This window comes from Cyprinus carpio, chromosome B13, assembly GCF_018340385.1.
Source record: "Cyprinus carpio isolate SPL01 chromosome B13, ASM1834038v1, whole genome shotgun sequence".
NCBI classification, from domain to species: Eukaryota; Metazoa; Chordata; class Actinopteri; order Cypriniformes; family Cyprinidae; genus Cyprinus; species Cyprinus carpio.
This window is the reverse complement of record NC_056609.1, coordinates 18,561,382-18,582,543: the sequence shown is the minus strand read 5'-3', so window position 1 is coordinate 18,582,543 and position 21,162 is coordinate 18,561,382. Positions and strand designations below refer to the sequence as shown.

At 36.8% G+C, this 21,162-nt stretch overlaps 1 protein-coding gene across 5 annotated transcripts in view; it reads left to right on the top strand.

The window, feature by feature from the left end:
* The window catches only part of LOC109112431 (stromal membrane-associated protein 1-like), a 102,759-nt gene that overhangs the window by 10,974 nt on the left and 70,623 nt on the right, over positions 1 to 21,162 (top strand). For all 5 annotated transcript variants that reach the window (XM_042737023.1, XM_042737019.1, XM_042737020.1 and 2 more), the window contains exons 2-3: positions 16,856 to 16,989; positions 18,996 to 19,081. In XM_042737023.1, the coding sequence (XP_042592957.1) occupies positions 16,856 to 16,989; positions 18,996 to 19,081 (220 nt within the window). The remainder of the gene's footprint in view (positions 1 to 16,855; positions 16,990 to 18,995; positions 19,082 to 21,162) is intronic.

Genomic DNA, 21,162 nt, shown 5'->3' with positions numbered 1-21,162 from the left:
TATATACACACACACACACCCACGTACATATATTAGTGCTGTCAAAGGATTAATAAAAGTTTTTGTTTGCAATATATGTGTGTTCTGTGTATATTTATGTATATATAAATACACACATACAATATATATTTTGAAAATATTTACATATACATGTATATATTTATATTCATATAATTTATATTATAAATCAATATATTTAATATATAAACATAACATTTTTCTGACATATATACATACACTGGCCGTACAAAAAAAAAAAAAAAAAAATCACCACCTGGATTTAACTAAGCAAATATTTAAGATCCTCCCACTGGTAATTACTGCATGGATGATTATGTTATGTGCCCAAAGAATGAGGTCAGCTGACTACCTGAATATACTGAATGATCAGGTTATTCAATTTTTTCTTCCCTGATGGCACGGGCATATTCCAAGATGACAATGCCAGGATTCATCGGGCCCAAATTGTGAAAGAGTGGTTCAGTGAGCATGCAACATCCTTTTCACACATGGAGTCCAGAGTCAGACCTTTACCCCAATGAGAATCTTTGGGATGTGATGGAGAAGACTTTGCGCAGTGGTCTGACTCTCCCATCATCAATACAAGATCCTGGCGAAAAATTAATGCAACTCTGGACGGGAATAAATGTTGTGACATTGCAGAAGCTTATCGAAATGATGCCACGGCGAATGCGTGCCATAATCGAGGCTAAAGGCAGTCCAACGAAATATTAAGAGTGTGTGACTTTTTTTTTTTTGGATGGGCAGTGTATATATCAGGGATCAATGCTAAAAATAAAACAGATAAAACAGTTGCTGTTATCATAGTTTTTGATCTGTTATCTTGTATTCTAATAAATAAGCTTATATGACACCAATATTTTAGATACCAATTAGATTTTACAATTCTCTATTTCAATTTAAATGCCACAGCAAAAAACACTAGCCAAAAATAAACATGAATATAAAGATTAAACATTAAAGACAAGTGGCAGCCAGTAAAAAAGAATATATGAACAAATTACAAGTAATAGCACAATTAAATCTAGGCCTATAGCACAAAAATAGAAATGAAATGATGCTTTAGGTTTTTATGTTTGTAGATGGTCAGGTTCAGAAATTGAAAAATCACATATAAAATAACGTGTGCATATTCTTCACTCTGTGTTGCACCTTGATTTTTCATAGCCATTTGAAATTAGAGGTAACCACTGCATTTTAATCATGAATTGGAAAACAAGTGCAATGTTTGATTTATAATTTCAAAATCTGAAGCAAAAACAGAATAACCTGACTTTAGCTTTGTGAAATTATGCTACATAAAGCATCTGTATGAAACAAACAGCAGGTGGGCTGAATGAGACGCAGATTCACTCTTTGACAGCAGGCGGCGTTTATGGAACAGTGATAGAGCGTTTCCTTGGTTACCGCTGTAAACACAGCAGCGCAGTGCATATTAACACTAATTTAAATGCATCATACGGAGACAAAATGAAAAGAAAACACCATTTCTGAAAACAGTTCTGTTCCCATCAGAAACACATTCATATAAAATTCAACGTTTGGATTTTCTTCCTATATTTCGCGCACCGTGAACAGTGATCTTGTTCTGCCTGCTACAGTATTTTCTTCTCTTTCTGTCCGTCTTCAGCATCTCTGGCCTCTGTTAATGGCCGTTTACAGACTAAGTATAATAATAACTTAATATTTCCACACAAATGGCCATTGGGAAAATTAAATTGAGAAAACGAAAAATGTCCGGTAGATCGGTGCATCTGTACTCCAGTGTATAAATTCAATATAGATTAATCATTGTTAAAGCTACAAAGTTACTTGCCAGGATGGGTATTTTGACATACTTCTGTATGTATTCTGTATGCTGTTTCTTTTTCATACAGATGCTTTATGTAGCATAATTTGACAAAGCTAAAGTCAGGTTATTCTGTTTTTGCTTCAGATTTTGAAATTATACAGTCTAATATAAATCAAACATTGCACTTTTTTAAAGTGCAGTGGTTGCCTATAATTTCAAATGGTTATGAAAAATCAAGGTGCAACACAGAGTGAAGAATATGCACACGTTATTTTATATGTGATTTTTCAATTTCTGAACCTGAACATCTACAAACATAAAAACCTAAAGCATCATTTCATTTCTATTTTTGTGCTATAGGCCTAGATTTAATTGTGCTATTACTCGAGCGTGTCAGAGACATGGCTGTCTGTGCACGCGCTGTTCACACTGAACACAGATCGCGAGTACTGAAAGGAGTTATCTTTTGCGTAAAAATGCTTTTTAATTGCTTGAAGTTTTAAATTAACAAGTCTTAAAAACACAAGCAAATAATAAAATGTCATGACGACCGATCTGGCAAGTGACAAATCCGTCTACTGTCGGGAATGTCTTTAACGCTTGCCCCGGGCCACCGAGCAGTCCTTATTGTTGAGCCCTGCATTAATATTTTATATATATATATATATATATATATATATATATATATATATATATATATATATATATATATATATATATATATATATATATATTTTTTTTTTTTTTTTAAGTAAACGATAAACAGTGGTTGTATACAAAGCATTAGCGGGGAAATTAGCATTGTATTTTCTAGAGGTGTGTGACAAACTCTGTTTTTTAGGGTGGATTTTGTTGATGACTATAATTAGACAATAGTTGCAGCACGTGAAGCTTTTTCTGTTCTTCATATTCTGTGTGATGGTTAGTTCACAGCAGTAATAGAAATGAACATTTAAAGGCCTATAATTACCACCGTAAAATGATTTTCAGGGGCATTTTTACCTTTATTAGAGTATTTTTGTCTAACCTTATTTTTTATATATATATATATATATATATATATATATATATATATATATATATATATATATATATATATATATATATATATATATATATATACGCATCAAATTTTATGTTAAATTCATACATTTAATTAGTAGCTAAATTTAGTTAAATAATTAGACATAGGGCTGTTACTAATCAAATGAAATCAGTATCAACAATCTTGCACTGCAGAAGCTGCATCTAAAGTAGCATAAGATATAATTTAGGGGAACATTTTTGAAAGAAATTAATACTTTTATTCAGCAAGGATGCATTAAATTGATCAAAAGTGACAGTAAAGACATTTATAATGTTGCAGAATTTTTCTATTGTACTTTTGAACTTTCTGTTCATCAAAGAGTCCTGAAAACAGTGTATCATTGTTTCCACAAAAATATTAACCAGCTGTTTTTAATGTTTATAATAAGAAATGTCCAGCTTTGTCATCACAGGAATAAATTGCAATTTTAAATATATTAAAGCAGAAAATAGTATTAGTAATAGAAGTATTATTTCGTAGTTCACTGTTTTTTACTCTATTTCTGATCAAATGAATGCAGCCTTGGTGAACACAGGAGTCTTCTTTCAAAATCAAAAACATTTTTTAAAAAAGCTCTATAATTTTGAAAGGTAGTCATAGTGTATGAACTAAAACTGATATTATTATGGTACAATGCGTTGTTACAAACACACAGCCTTCAGCGCAGCTGTTTCAAAACTGTTTTTACATCCGTTTTCACAATTTTCCCCATACCGTATTGATCAAATATAGGAAATAGAAGTCTTCAGGTTGATGTTATATCAGTCTTTGCCTCTTACCAGCAGGGGGCAGCACAACACCACTCAAAGCTGAACTGAAGCTCAGCCATCGCTTCTGTTTAAAACTTAAATGACTTGGGCTTCTTGGCTGCAGGTCACATTCTCCAAAACTGGTTTTTAACACCATATTATGAGACCAGTGGGTACGATTAAGGTTGTTCACAGAGGTCACAGTGAGTTGGCCTTTCTCTCATGTTCACTTGTAGTCGTCCCTCTCCTTTCCACCTGACAGAACAGCCACTGTGCTGAGACCTTTCCTCTCCCCCAAACGCTCTGCCTTTCCTTCCCTCACCTGTCACAGATAGCAGACACAGACGCATACGCGCACACCTTTTCTCTCAGTCTCTGTCAGACGTCTTTCTCCTGCTAGGCTGGAATAGAGGGCTCTAATTTCATGCTCTACTAGTCTTCCCTCTGTGAGGCCGAACTCAACTGTCACTCAGTTGGACTCCACTGCCAGTTCTGAGATGCCGTGTGTGTATGTGTGTGTTTTTTTTCGTGAGTAGGAAGGCAGGGAGGGGGTTTTTTTTGTTTGAGGGTGTTTTTTTTTTTTCTTATGATGGAGTTGTTTGTTTTATGATCTCTGTGACTGGCTTTAATCTTTAATTGAAGTCTTAATTTATTTGGGGGGCTTTGAGTGTGTCGTCACATGGTGTCTGAGACATGATACTTGGTGTTTTTGTTTCAGGTCTGAAAAATAAAAAGCGCTTTTACTGCTTCTCAAAGATCACGTTATTTCATCTCTTGTTTTTGTCTGCTGTTTTATGTAAAATAAGTGTGCCAGTCATCGGTAATGATGGTGTGCACTGCTGACTGTGGCGCAGTGATATTGTGGTGTTTCTATGGCTGTCTGGGACACTTTGACAGGTCTAGGAGCTGTAAAGAAGTACATGTGGAGTGGCACAGCAGGTCTGCAAGGCTCCTGCTGTTCTCAGTGTGAGTCACTTTCCCCCCACAATGCTTTGCAGTATTGTTGGAAGCCTGTTGTGACAAAAGCTTATCGATATAGGGTGAATTAGAAGCTACCTTGGTTTCGTTTAGATGTTCACCAACAGTCTTATTGTTGGGAATAATTAAAGTAAGGAATTAAAAGTATTTAAGATGTTTGCCTGGGCAAATCGTCTACATATTAGCTATTTTGATTTAGAAAACGGGTTGGTTTTACCATTATTTTTATGGCCAATATTTGGCAATTTGGAGATAATGAAGTCTGATTAAATGCTTGATTAAAAATCTTAATCTTTGTTTTCAATTTTTTTTTCATGTGAGTGTGTGAATTAAATTAATGCTATGCAAATGTTTGTGTTTATTTTATACATATAAAACAATTATATAAACTTGCACATCACCATCTGCAAATTGACCTAAGTCTGTACTCTCAAACTGGTCGAATTTCAGCCAGTTAGTCCTAATTGATCATTTTCACTCCTGTTAAAGGTATATTTTACCCCAAAAAGAAATTTCTTCTGATGACACATTTCTTCACAAAGTGACAAAAGGCACCACGAATGACATGAAGTGAGATAAAGACTGTGAAAGCTGACTAATTGGCTGGAGTAGATCAAATAAAGATCTTCAAAGGATTGTTCGGTCATTTACTCGCCCTCACATCATTCCAAACATATATCACTTTCTTTCTTCTGTGGAACATAAGAAAATATTTTGATGACTTTTGAAACCAGTTTTGGTGTCCATTTACTTCCATTATATGGGAAAAAACTGCGGCATTTCTCAAAATATCATCTCGTGTTCCACAGAAAAAAATAAAGTTCTACAGGCTTGGAATGACATCAGGGCGAGAAAATGATGACAGAACTGTTTTTTTTTTTTGGATCATGATTTGATCTACTCCAACCAATTAGCTGCCCTTAACATGTGTTCTATCTCACTTTATGCCATTCTTGGTGCCTTGTATCACCTTTGAAGAAATTCATGTGTTAGTCATCACCCTGTCATTCTTTCCCTCCAGGGGGCGCTGTGAGAATGCGGTATATTTAAAGCAGTGCAATGAAGTACTCACCTCCTTTTTTTTCCCCACAGTGTGCTTTCCATCTTTATAGTTCTTAAAATTCACATTCAACTGAATGAAAGCTATGAGTTCAACTCAGGAATGTCCTGATCGTGAATCACCTTTACCAGCTCCCCTGCTCTCTCTCTTTCTCTTTCTCTCCCTCATTTCTGACCCTTCTCTGTTGACTGCCTTAAGTATCTTTGCCATCACGGGGCGGACTGATCAATCTCCTTGGTGCGGTTTTTGGAAGCACCAGCTGAGAATCTGACAGGTTGTGTGAAGCCCTGTGTTCCAGGGGTACATTTATTACTTTCAGTCTATTTCAGGATTTTCCTCTCTCGTCCTCTCATGTGGTTCACAGGGAAGCTAGTCTATATGTATTCAGTGTCACGGTGAGTTTTCAGATAAATCCTCTTGGCTCTGCGGGTCGCTGCCTATCTGTTACGGTTGGTATTTAGATACGCTTGCTGTGCGCTTCTGCTTCACACTTGGTTTTTGAGTTTATTTCCTTGTGTGTGGGTTTTTTTGGGGTTGATCATGGGGTAGGAAGGATCTGAAAACACTCCCAGGCGTAGCAAAGCGTAATCTTACAGTTCCAGTACATTTTTCGACTGCCACCAACACCAATTAGTTGTATTACCATACTGTACTGTGCTGAAAGATGGGTGGATTAAGTTCAGAATGATGCATGATTCTAGGACGGCCTCTTTTGGATGCTTTTGTCCTAATTGTGATTGACTGTTCAGCACCAACAACGGCTTGAAAAAAAAAAAAGTGTGAATATGAAACCACTCATATGAAGATATTCAGACCAGGTTTGTTGTTTGCACAACAACAAACAGGTTTTCTTGCTTGCAGCTGACACAATCTTTGAACTGCAGACATAACCTATGACTAGCAAGTTTACAATATTAGCTATAAAATATTCTGCAAACATTCACACCTTTGCACTTTGTGAAACAGTTTATTCTATTCAATACTATATTACTCCAACTATTGTTAAACATTTTGCGGAGTTCATGAATTTTTAAAAATGTTTTTGAAAAGTCTCTTTTAAAATAACTATTTTCTATGTTAATATATTTGAAAATGTAATTTATGAAGCTGAATTTTCAGTCTTCAGTGTCACAGAATCCTTCAAAAATCATTCTAATATGCTGATTTGCTGCTCAAGAAATATGTATGATTATCGATGTTGAAAGAAAGAGGAAAAAAGTGATCCTTTTTAGGATTAAAAATTCAAAATTTGAAGAGTTTTTTTTTTTTTTTTTTAAACTGTGATAATTTCTTATTTCTGTCGCTTTTGATCAATTTACTGTGTCCTTGCAGAATAAAAGTATTAATCTCTTTTTAAAAAAATGGTAGTGTATTTATTTATATTTGTGTTGTATTCTGTGTGTTGGCTGGTATTTGATATTTAATTGAATAAAGTTTATCTGCTATCAGCTTTAACCTGAAAATAATTATTGGCTTTTAGTTATTGCTATTAACCTGTATTTTAATATCAGTGCGATTTCACCAAACAAAAACTTCAGATAACCTTAGTTAAGAATTACATCTGTGTTTTAGTACTTTTGATTTTATTAATGAAGCTGACAGCCTTAAACTTACTTTTCCTGTATCCCGTGCTTCTAACAGACCAGCTGAAGGGTGCGTTACGACATCTGTTGTATCAACATGAATGTGCTTTCGTTCAGCCCTATATTCGTTTCACTCCTGGTCTGAATGAACCATTCGTGTGTGATTCGTTTAGCTTTTTCATATCCTGTTTGGTGTGAAAGGCCCCTTAGACTGCATCAAGTGTGTTCACTATGGCAAACAGCTGGGGGTCCATACAGCTAGAACCCACACTAATGGGCATGGCTGTGATGGACAGGGCAGAGCTGCATATTTCCCCCCTCATCCGCTCTGCCATTACATAACTAGACACATTTTCTCCTCCAGTTATGGATAACAAATACACACATGCACATTAACAGCCTGTTATTTGGTGTTGAAAAGGTACAGGTTGATATGAATGTGTGTGTGTGGTGTTCTCTGTGTGATGTGGTTGTTTTCTGTCGTCACCTTTTTTAATGAGAGAAAAATAGAGGCTTTTAAGAAAATGGCAGCAGCACTTCTAAAAGGCTCAATGGGTGACCTTATGCAGCCCAAAAGTGTGTGTGTGTGTGTGTGTGTGTTTGTTTGATGGACTGCTGTGCCTATTCACTCTTTGGGCCTAAAGACGAGGCTAAGTGCCACTGCAGGAAGCTCCTGCCACCTCACTTCCTTTTTTTTACTGGGATCCCACTGTCACATTCCCAGCATGCTTTGTGCAGTGACCTATACTCAGCGGTCGCCACTCGCAGTGACTTAGTTAGAGATGTGCACAGATGCACTGTACAAGAGTGGCTTGCCCTTACAGACCCAACGAGGCATGAACACACACACACACACACGGTCTATTATATAAACATCATCAGAGCTGTCATGCACTGTTAAAGAAAGCAGTATGAGTTATTTTTAAAGACACATACACGTTATCTAGCAGAACTGCACTGAGAGTGAGTGTGGCCAGCATTGCTGCAGTGTATTCTGGGTTACCCGTGCACAAACACTGATGGACGTTTGTCAGGGTTGATGCTATATTTAGTTTGACTCGAGTAAAAACATGGCTCTGAGGGGCTTTCTTTTGGATATGTTTGTGTCAGATTGCTTAATGGTGAAAATGTCTGACCAAAAAAAAAAATGGAAAATGTGGGTTGTAAAATTAGATGTAAGCTACAGCTTTAAGGGTTGTTCAGTTCAGTTTATTTTATAATGAACATGTGGAAATTTTAAATGAATGAACATTGTGGAAAACAGTGACAGACAATATATATACGTATAAAGCACTAAATTAAACAGTCTATACACGGTCTAATTCAATGAAGAAAAAAAAAAATCCCTCACAGCCTCATTTGCATTGACTTCAAAAATTAAATATGCCATTTATTGTCTTTAAATATGCCATTGTTTATCTTGGAGTTTCATGTATAATTATAATACCTATATATTTTCCAGCTTTGTATTGCCAATATTCTGATTGCAAAAAAAAAAAAAAAACCCAAACAAACAAAACGACAACAACAAAAATCGTATGCTCAATTAGGCTGCATTTATTTGTCAGAAATAAGTTTTAAACAGTAATATTATCAATTATCACAATTTAACAAACTGTCTTCTTGAAACTGTGATATGCTGCAATTCAAAAGCAAGATTAAAAAAAAAAGAAAAGAAAGAAAATAATACTTTTAATCAGCAAGGACATTTTTTTTTTTATCAAAACATGATATTAAAGACATTTTATAATGTTACAAATGATTTCAAATAATCAAAGAATCCTGAAAAAAAAAATGCATCACCGATTCCCCCAAAATATGAATTATTGTTAACATTAATAATAGTAAGAAATGTTTCCTGAGCTCCCAATCAGTATATTACAGACTGGCGTAATGGCTGCTGAAAATTCAGCTTTGCAATCACAGAAAGAGATAACATTTCAAAATATAATGAAATAGAAAGTAGTTATTAAAAACGGTAATAATGTGTCATAAAATTACTGTTTTTACTGTATTTTGATCAAATAAATGCAGCCTTGTTTAGCATGTTTTTTTTTTTTCTTTTTCAAAAACATAAAAAAAAAATCATAATTATTCTACATACTTGGCCTATTTGAATCCCAGACAGACTCGCGTAGCCTACTGGAAACCTCTTTTGTACACACAGCAATGTGTAGTTAGATAGCTTTTTTTTTTGTACCATTTGCGTCTTATTCAGCTGTTAAAAGCATGTCAGGTGGAGTGGAGGGCAGAAGTGCGGGGTCTTGAAACACAACAACTGGCCCCTGTCCCTAAACCAGACCGGTACAATCAGCACCAGCCTTTTGAAGTGTTCCCCGAGCATAGCTGGAGGCTCCTCGAGTTCTTTGAGGTTTCTGAGTGAAGTACAGTGCCTCTCTTTTCTCCCGTTTTTTCTTCTTCCCGTTTCTTTCTCCCTCCGTCCTCTCTCTCTTCTTCCTCCCTCTTTGGCAGAGCTGATGGAAGGGATTAGGAAGGAAGTGAAAAGAGAGCGAGAGGGGCTCGCTCCCCCAGAAGTGAAAGATGGAGAGCAGAAGGGACTATTGTTTATTTTGACAAATGCTCTCTTGTAGCCTTGAGGTGACATTGACGAAACGATGCAGCCACTCAATTTTCAGCTAGACAGGTGCTACAAAGGCACGAATGACGTGTGTGTATGTGTTTGGCACATCTTATATCGGCCGTGTCCCATTGTTTATGTGCATTCAATGCAAGCAAATGAGCTACAGGCTTATAAATCTGGGGTGACTCCTCAATGAAGTGGGTAGAGACCTGGGGACCACAGAGGCAACTGTAAATCTCCCGCTGTAGCTACACACACAAAGTCCCTGCGAGCCCCGCTCTGGATGTTTAGACACTGAATCATTTATTTGGCCTGCCTTTTAATTGAGTTTTCAGGGGAGGGCTGCCTCGCAAACCCAGTGTGCTCCACGTTTGTAGGCTCTCCCAAAAATACGTTATCTCGGTACCCAGCTGCTGAAAGCATCCTTTGGTTGTTCTCCTCGGGTCTAAATATAGCATGCCTCAGCCTTTTTGAGGAAATTTTATACAGCGCTTTCTCCTTTGCATCCTTCTACCACGGACTTGTTTACAGCATCCGGCTGCCGTTTGGTAAAGGTGAATGATGAATTATTAGCCAGTGTACGGTGACTGAGGGACTCACTCGCATTGCTCTACATCTGCTCCCACCAGATGTGGAGATAATGAATGGACTTGGGAAGAGAGGAAGTAGAAAGATCACGACGACATGTCACAGCCGAGAATCCGAAATTGCCCCTTTTGGACACTAGAGGCTGTCATCCATCTTTGAAGAATTGAGAGAGCTTAGACGGGCCATAGGTCATGACCTGTCTTGTTTGCCAATTTCCCTTTTTCATCGCAGCATTTCCTGTTTATGTAGACCGCGGTTAGTTGTCTGACCTCTACTCTTGGCTGGTTATCAGAGACCTTGTTTGTACCTGACGTTAAAGGGACAGTTCACCCAAAAATGAAAATTTGATGTTTATCTGCTTACCCCCAAGGCATCCAAGATGTAGATGACTTGTTTCTTCAGTAGAACACAAATTATGAATTTTTTTTTTTTAACTTCAGCCGTTATAGTCTCTCAGTCTACAATTCTTGTCCATGGTCACAGAATCTATGAAAGAAAAAAAACATGCACAGAAAAATCCAAATTAAACCCTGCAGCTCGGGACGATACATTGATGTGTAAAGACACAAAACTATCAGTCTGTGCAAGAAACTGAACAGTATTTATATCATTTTTTTTTTTTTTACCTCTGATTCATGCAATGTCCGAACTGTTAGAACTCTTGTGAACGCGCTTCACAGCAGCCTGCATCATCTTCTTTTTTTTGATTTTTTTTTTTTTTTTTACTTATAAGTGCATTTCCGCCACCTCTCTCTCAAATGGACCATTAACACGCTATCTACAATCTCATTCGGGAGTGTCAATGGTCCACTTGAGAGATAGGTGGAGGTTCGGACAGTTTGGACATTGCATGAATCAGAGGTAAAAAAAACGATATAAATACTGTTCAGTTTCTTGCACAGACTGATAGTTTTGTGTCTTTATGTGTCATCAATGTGTCGTCACAAGCTGCAGGGTTTAATTTGGATTTTTCTGTGCATGTTTTTTTTCTTTCATAGATTCTGTGACCATTGACAAGCATTGTAGACTGAGAGACCGCAACGGCTGAAGTTAAAAAAATCATAATTTGTGATCTACTGAAGAAACAAAGTCACCTACATCTTGGATGCCCTGGGGGTAAGCAGATAAACATCAAATTTTCATGTTTGGGTGAACTATCCCTTTAACATCCTTCTCAGTAGTGCTGCATGGCTTGATGGTGGACTATATGATGTGTCAGCTTGCTATAATGTTTATGTTAAAGCTACAATCTATGCTGCAAATTATGTTGTAGACAGGAAGGGATAATGAGAGTAATTTAGTTTTGGCACATCATGTCTACACAGTGTCTGCATCTGATGTAGACAGTGTAATGGTAGGTTGTTTATGGTCGGCCAGCAATGTAGCAGCAAATCAACTGATGTGCCGTCACAGGTGTATGTACTGTATGTATATTGGCTATTTTATGATTTTGAATATGGCTCATCCAATAATTGTATTTATTATGACTATGACGTGACATACAGCCAAGTATGTTGACCCATACTCAGAATTTGTGCTCTGCATTTAACCCATCCAAAGTGCAAAGTATGTAATACTTGTATACATCTTTTGTTTTTAACTTAAATGCTACACAGTATAAGACAGCTGTTGATGCCAGACTTGTTCATTCATTAGTTATGTAGTTATGATTTTTAATTCAATTATTTATTAAAATAATAAATATAGGTTAAATTATTGTTATAATAATATAAATTATCTTAATTAAAAAAATTATAAGTATTTAATGTTACTGTAACATTTAATTTTAATGAGATATAAAATTGCTCATTATAATATTTTAATTATGCTGCCCATGCCTGTGTCAGATAAGCCTACCACAAGTTTAATGTATTTTATTTTAACATTTAGATTCATTTTATTCAATTAATATTGTAAATATTTCAATATGAAATTAATATTTAAATTAAATACTATATTTTCATTTATGATAAATTATTGTAATATTATAATAATATTTAATATTGTTATTTATTATATATATATAATATATATATATATATATATATATATATATATATATATATATATATATATATATATATATATATATATATATATATATATATATATATATATATATACAGGTCCTTCTCAAAAAATTAGCATATTGTGAAAAAGTTCATTATTTTCCATAATGTAATGATAAAAATTAAACTTTCATATATTTTAGATTCATTGCACACCAACTGAAATATTTCAGGTCTTTTATTGTTTTAATACTGATGATTTTGGCATACAGCTCATGAAAACCCAAAATTCCTATCTCAAAAAATTAGCATATCATGAAAAGGTTCTAAACGAGCTATTAACCTAATCATCTGAATCAACTAATTAACTCTAAACACCTGCAAAAGATTCCTGAGGCTTTTAAAAACTCCCAGCCTGGTTCATTACTCAAAACCGCAATCATGGGTAAGACTGCCGACCTGACTGCTGTCCAGAAGGCCATCATTGACCACCCTCAAGCGAGAGGGTAAGACACAGAAATAAATTTCTGAACGAATAGGCTGTTCCCAGAGTGCTGTATCAAGGCACCTCAGTGGGAAGTCTGTGGGAAGGAAAAAGTGTGGCAAAAAACGCTGCACAACGAGAAGAGGTGACCGGACCCTGAGGAAGATTGGGGAGAAGGACCGATTCCAGACCTTGGGGGACCTGCGGGAAGCAGTGGACTGAGTCTGGAGTAGAAACATCCAGAGCCACCGTGCACAGGAGTGTGCTTTTGAACCGGAAACAGCGGCAGAAGCGCCTGACCTGGGCTACAGAGAAGCAGCACTGGACTGTTGCTCAGTGGTCCAAAGTACTTTTTTCAGATGAAAGCAAATTTTGCATGTTATTCGGAAATCAAGGTGCCAGAGTCTGGAGGAAGACTGGGGAGAAGGAAATGCCAAAATGCCTGAAGTCCAGTGTCAAGTACCCACAGTCAGTGATGGTCTGGGGTGCCATGTCAGCTGCTGGTGTTGGTCCACTGTGTTTTATCAAGGGCAGGGTCAATGCAGCTACCTATCAGGAGATTTTGGAGCACTTCATGCTTCCATCTGCTGAAAAGCTTTATGGAGATGAAGATTTCGTTTTTCAGCACGACCTGGCACCTGCTCGCAGTGCCAAAACCACTGGTAAATGGTTTACTGACCATGGTATTACTGTGCTCAATTGGCCTGCCAACTCTCCTGACCTGAACCCCAAAGAGAATCTGTGGGATATTTTGAAGAGAAAGTTGAGAGACGCAAGACCCAACACTCTGGATGAGCTTAAGGCCGCTATCGAAGCATCCTGGGCCTCCCTAACACCTCAGCAGTGCCACAGGCTGATTGCCTCCATGCCACGCCGCATTGAAGCAGTCATTTCTGCAAAAGGATTCCCGACCAAGTATTGAGTGCATAACTGAACATAATTATTTGAAGGTTGACTTTTTTTGTATTAAAAACACTTTTCTTTTATTGGTCGGATGAAATATGCTAATTTTTTGAGATAGGAATTTTGGGTTTTCATGAGCTGTATGCCAAAATCATCAGTATTAAAACAATAAAAGACCTGAAATATTTCAGTTGGTGTGCAATGAATCTAAAATATATGAAAGTTTAATTTTTATCATTACATTATGGAAAATAATGAACTTTTTCACAATATGCTAATTTTTTGAGAAGGACCTGTATGTATATATATATATATATATATAGATAGATAGATAGATAGATAGATTGATATTATGATATAAATTTACGCATCAACATTTGTTGGTTTCGCTTGCCACTCCTACATCTCAAGTCGTCAACCTAGACGGATTACTGTGGTGGGGAGGTTATCTGATTTTGTCTACTTTTGCCAGTGTATCATTGCAGGCATATCGAAAATGTTCTATTTTGCATCTATATTTGCTCTTCTAAATGTTTTGATTTGTATTGTTTGACACTTTTGAAACTGGGCTCTACACAGTCCTGGAACACCTGAATCAGGGAACTCCAAAGGAAACTTTCACAGGGCCTGAGAAATTCATAGAAATTAAATAAAATCTTAAAAGGCATGTACATTTCTATAGTCAATATAATTTTAGTTAATCTTAATTCTTTAGCGCAAACTTTTCTTTGCGTTTCACATCATTTTCTATTCAAGTATTTGTAAGAATCCAACCCTCTACATTGTGAGTATTCACTCTGGGCGACTAAATGATGTCTAATATTAGCCAGTGGCTAATAAATTCTTAGATTTTACTCGCCAGTCTGTGAGTTGGATGCTAAATATAAGTTAAGCACAGATATATTTTTACTCGTCGAACACACCAACTGAGAGCTTCAGAGTTTCATTCTCTGTCAGACGATCTGTGATATTTCTCAGTTCATCTGAATGGATGTTCAGTGCACCTGTATTTGGCGTACCGTAAACTTTAGTGTAAAGGCGCACACCTTGCCGTCACTGTCTCACACACATGCAAAGAGAGAGAGAGAGAGCGAGAAAGTCTTGCATACCATGCAAAATTGACGCGCTTTATGTAAACGATATACTTTGTTGTATTTTCCTGTCAAAATAACAGAGTTCCTTTGGAATTCTTCAGCTTTTAAGAACTGTCGGGTTTTCTGGTAGTGGGCTTAACAAATGCTTAAATGACAATCTCATTGGCTGGCGTTCATGTATTATCGTCCCTGTTTTGATTTCAGCAAATCAGTTCGAGCGAGAACATACAACCTGAGTAATATTCATGAAATCCAGCAGCTCTTTATTCCTTAGTGCATATTATATTGTTCTTATTAGTAGAATTTTACTAAATATATATATGTGTGTGTGTGTGTGTATAAAATATTAAATTGCCAAGGTGTCCGTAGAGGGTTGGAATCATGGGTAAATTATGGAATTTATATCGCGATAAGTTGATATATTGATTATTGCGACAGGCCTAGGTGTGGGAACCCTGAAATAAGCTCTGCAGTGTTTCAGTCCAGCAGGGAGAGAGTTCCTCCAGCTCTTCCCCTCCGCAGGGGCACTGCACCCTTCATTGCACCGGGCTCCACTCAATGACAAATTAACCCTCTTTAATTGTGGGTGAGTTATGCAGCTCCTGGTGCAGCGGTGTGAGACACAATCTTGCAGCCTTTTATTGGGCTAATAAATCTGGGAGGGTGGCAGACGGAGCCAGTGCAGCCAGCCGGATGGTACTTTGGGGTGGGCGAGAGATAAGAGACTAGAACCCCGCTCTCTCTCATTACCGCAGTTTTCACCAGAGTTTTTCCAGCGCGTTTGGGGAATCTTATCAGCCTGTTCAGGCGTCGCCCGTCCTCTTTTGTCATCTGAGCACAGAACAGAAGCAAGATAGCCATTAATATCCTGAGCAATCATGCAGGATAAATTATGAACATGCTTAAAAGTGAAGAAACAGTGCGGTATTGTTTGTTATGCTAATGGCCGACTTGAATTGTATGTGCATTTCAGGAGCTGTGTGGGTGGCACTGCCAGGGTCAGTGGTTTACTCTACTCTTGCCTGATGGGTATGCAAACCCATGCCAGGCGTCCTGCAGGCAGAATACAGATCCCATCCCCCCCTGAAACCAGGGATACGGCTCCATGCTGCGAGAAAGCGTGAGACGGAGGAAGCGAATTGGACACGTCCTAAGATGGCTGACAGGTGTAGATAAAGCCAAAGAGGGCGGGTGAACCACAGAAATCCATTTCACAGCAAACCCGGTGATTTATAGCCCGTCAGGAGCAGCGCTCTCACCAGCACCAACCGACCAGCCGAGAGCTGTCAGGACCGCTCCAGTTCACCCACACCCCCCAATCCGTCCGCTTCCACGCGCAACTTTCAACCGAAAATATATCGACTTCTTGCACTCAGAACTGAGAGATACACAACCTCCGTCTCTGCCTTTGTTAGCGTCTACCGTCAGAGCGCTTTCGTCCACCCCCGTGCTATTACAGTCACTTCTGAGAGCTGAATATTACACACCGGGCTGAAGATAATCACATGCAGTCTGTACTGTAGCACAATTCACATTTTTCTTCTCCCTTTTTTCTGTGGTTGATGAAATCAGGAGTCTCACAATGTAGTTTCACTACTTTATTCAGGTACCTGCGGCTGCCGACTGTTGATTCAGGTGGGCTACCTGCTGCATTCATCCGGCACTTGGATCGAATTTTATTATCACGACTGCAAAATTCCATTGTTTAGATATTGGTTTTGGGCATCACAGCACAATGCGGTTTATTCGATGCCATGGCAAGGTGGAATTGCGCGACGGAGCTCAAGGCGGCACCGTGACTCAGAAGATTTATTTTAAACCGCTGTTTCTTCACTGCCTGTTATGATGGCGTTATCTGTTTCAGATAATGGGAAGTGCTTTACTGCAGGTCTAAAATCTGTCTGTTTTCTCTCTCTTTCCCCGCAGGACCTCGATGGGCCTCTTGGAATCTTGGTGTGTTTATTTGTATCCGCTGTGCTGGAATACACCGGAACCTGGGGGTGCATATATCACGCGTTAAATCCGTCAACCTGGACCAATGGACCCCCGAGCAGATACAAGTATGTGTGTTTTCATGTGCTGGTTGTTTTTGGTTCTTTCTTATGGTGCTCAACAAGATGTTTTGGGCCTGTTGATGACCCGACTCTCATTCGACAGATTAAGGCAGTACTGCTACTTCACAGTGTCTAACATTTGTTAATCACATTCTCTACTGTTCAAAAGTTTGGGGTTGGTAAGAATTTCATAAAGGGATAGGTCACCCAAAAATGAAAAGTCTGTCATTAGTTACTCACCTGCAATCCATATGATCTTCATTTATCTTCAGAGCACAAATTAAGATATTTTTGATGAAATCTGAGAGCTTTCTGACCCTCCATAGACAGCAACGCAGCTACCACATTCAAGGCCTAGAAAGGTAATAAGGACATCAGTGGTTCAATGGATTTTATGAAGCTACAAGAATACTTTTTTTGCACAAAGAAAACAAAAATAACGACTTTATTCAACAATTTGAGGACCGTTAAGATAGGACCATCATTATCATCATTGTTCACGAGAGTATCACGATGCATGTGTGAATTGATATAATGTATCCTTGTTGAATAAAAGTATGAATTTTTGAATGGTAGTGTACATATTTTATTTTTATCTTTCAAATGAAAAATTCACTAGACGTGTACTGATATTGAAATTCTGGCCAAGACTTGTAATCACACCAGTAATTATTTTTATGTAAAGGCTAATATTATAAATCAGTACTACGTATAGTAAATTAACAACAGCATCAGTAACAAATCTGAAATAAAGTATTTTACAACTGAGTTTAGGCATCATAACATTATAATTTATGGTGTGATTATTAAATATATATATATATATATATTATTATTTTTATTTAAATATTCCAAATTTACATTCCAAATGATAAGAAAAAATTAAAATATGAATAACATAACGATAATATAAAAAAAATGGCTGATATCCATGTGTGTTCCTATCTTTTTGCCAAAGTTATGTCTAGTTGTATATGCTGTAGTTGGCTAACATATAGTAGTTTTTATCCAAATTGCAAACCCTTGAAGTATGAAATAGAATAATTGTAAAAGTATGTTTGCTATATTTGCGGATGGGACAGTGACCAAGCCAACATAAAAATCCTTGTTGAGCCCTTCCTGAAGTTATAAGGACAGCTGTTTTTCTATTGTAGTGTGAGTGATGGCTTCAAAACACACTGCATCATGTAGTCCAGATAACCTTCATTCATATTTCAGGTGTACTTGTGGAACGGAATTTGTGTCTCTCCGTGTGTTGTGCTTTAAAAAAAAAAAAAAAAAAAAAAAAAAAAAACCGTGTGGCTTGAAAGACTTATGCGTTTTTAAGCAACCAAAAGGGAGTCTTGCATCTCCCCTTTGCATATTAATTGACGCCTGGATGGATAATTAATTCTTGATGGGTAATTGCTTGACTGTTTTTCAGCATCTTCTCTTCCTTCAGTCGGATCCATCATCCTCATATTAATTTGTCTCTGACAGGCTTAGACGTACGTGACATAGAACTGATAATGCAAATGCGTGTAATTTATATATGTTTGAAATCGCCTCAATTACATGTTTAATTAAAAATCAGGGCCATACACGCACACAGACGACTGAGATTTTTTTTTTTTTTTTTTTTATATAGAGGTTTGTGCAACATGTTTCAAGTTTCTGCACTTTTAATAATGGACACTAATTGAGTTTTGTACCAGTTTACAAAACTGTGAAAGTGTGTTTGTGAATTAATTCTCAATTTATGTGCAATGTTTTTTGTAAAGAGAACTGCTTGATTTATAATGAGAAATGCTATATCAAACTATTTGTCTAGCAATCTATATGTATCTTGAAATAAAATGTGTACTTTTTGTGTTTTGTGTGAGCTCAATTATGCATTAAATTTTAAATAATAATTTTATTTATTAAGGTGCTTGCTTTTTCTCCTTTCTGATAGATGTTGGGATAAATGGATGATTTGCGTTGTTCTCTTTTCCCCTTTAACTTTTTTTTGTTTTTGGTCTTTCTCTGTGTAGAGCGTGCAGAGCATGGGGAACACCAAGGCAAGACAGCTGTATGAAGCTCATCTCCCAGAAAACTTCAGACGGCCGCAAACTGACCAGTATCCTTGAGTCGACCTGTGTTTTTCTTTGTAATTCTGGTTGATGGCCTTTGCTAGTTATTTGGTAAAGAGTTAAGTTTGTGGTACAGATGCATTCATAGTTGTCTGCAGAGGATTGACATGATTAAAGTGAATAATCCTTTTCTTGGCGCTAGAAAAAACTAATTGTGGATTTGTTATATTGAAATAACTGTATTTGTGAGTTTATGCAAAGTTTGTACTGTTCCATCCTACTCTTTTCTTGCTGCTGCCAAATTCATAAACTATCAGATTCTGTAGCCAGTACGAGCAACTTTTTTTTTCTTGTAAGCAACAGAAAAGGATTTAGAGTATCTGCCACTTTAAAAACATGTAAAGTTCTACATGTTGGGTTGTCTTGTACATGGATAAATGAAGATATTCATTATTTGGTTGCCAAATACAGGGATTTTCAACACTTTTTGTCAGATTTGTAGATACTGTTTTGATGGAGTATCCTTAAGCTTGTAGTCAACGTGATGTTGATTTGCAGTTGAATTTGTAGAGGCCGCATGGCTCCACCCTAGAGTTACCATTACTGTTACCATTGAGATGGTAAAGAATGTGTGCCATTTCCAATAATTCTATAAACCGTTCTTGTCTAATCCAGTTCTATGAGCAGTGGATGATTTCTGAATATTTCTAAAACTATATCCTGAAGGCAGTTTTTATTTTTCAGAGAAATGTAAGAAAACCATATAGTAAAAGTTGATGTTTGAATGCTGAATGAATTAATTTTACTCTGTTAAAAAAACCTTCTTCTGCTCGCAATAATACTAGATACACTTTTTCACCATAAATATGCATGAATATTCCTCTTGTAGCTTAAGAGCCTTTTTCTTCTTTGTCCTAGAGACATTGTGTACCTTTTTGTTCCTTGAGATATGTAGTTCTAGGTGATGAACAATGGCAGTGCAGGTTTGTGATATTGTTCAGGGCTTGAAAAATGAGGAAAATGAGATCTGTATATTCTATAAATTTTATTATGTGACATGCTGTTTTGCATGTAATTGTAGGCACACTAAAAAAGTGCTGTCAGTGCCACTGATTGTGCTTAGTACCATTGATTTTTGCACATACACTACATTTAAAAAGTTTGGGGTCAGTAAGATTTTTTTTTTTACATTTATTTAGCAAAGATGCATTAAATTAAAAAAGATACAGTAAATAGCATACTGTTTTTAACATTGATAATAAAAAAATGTTTTTAGAACAGAATTAGCATATTAAAATGATTTCTGGAGGATTGTGTAACACTAAAGACTGGAGTAATGACTTTAAATTTAACTTCTGTCACTGCAGGAATACATTTTATTTAAAAATATCAAAATAGAAACTGTTATTTTAAATTGTAATGCTATTTCACAATATTACATATTTAAATTATTTATCAAATAGATGCAGACTTGGTGAGCATAAGACTTTTAACAACAAAAAAAAAATCTAACAAGACGTCAAACTTTTGATTGGTAGTGTTATTAATAATTGTGCATACTATGAGGTATTGATTTCTTGATTCTTGATGTATACATTTAATTTGTCAGTTCTGTGTTACAACAACTCATAAACACCCTGTAGTTCCATAATGATCTATACAAAAAAATATAAAATCCTGTTGGGAATTCCTGGTGTAATGTTGATGAATGTGGCAGGCAGAAGCCTATGTTTCTTCACACCTCTGGCTGCAGAGATTTAGAGAAAACAGCTGCTGTTTTTCAGCAGCTTCACACAGAGCAGAGCTGAGCAGGAACTACCTCATCGCTGAGGCCTAACAGGAAGTCTCCTCATGTCTCTCATCCGTCTTGCCTCGGGTATCCTCCTCCGTCCTATTTCACACCATCAGTCTAATTGGGTGTGTGTGGCGGCCGGGATAATTCCATATTCTCCTCATTGGCACCTTCAGAAACCCTAATTGAATTTCCCTGGCATCCGCAGCCTGTTATCAGCGCTCCTGCGTTTGGTGTGGCTATGGAAATGGCTTCATTTGTATGCTGACCGATGAGGTACAATATTCTTAACCGTCAAAATGGATTCATCCGGACAGCAGAGGTGAGCTTCCTCCA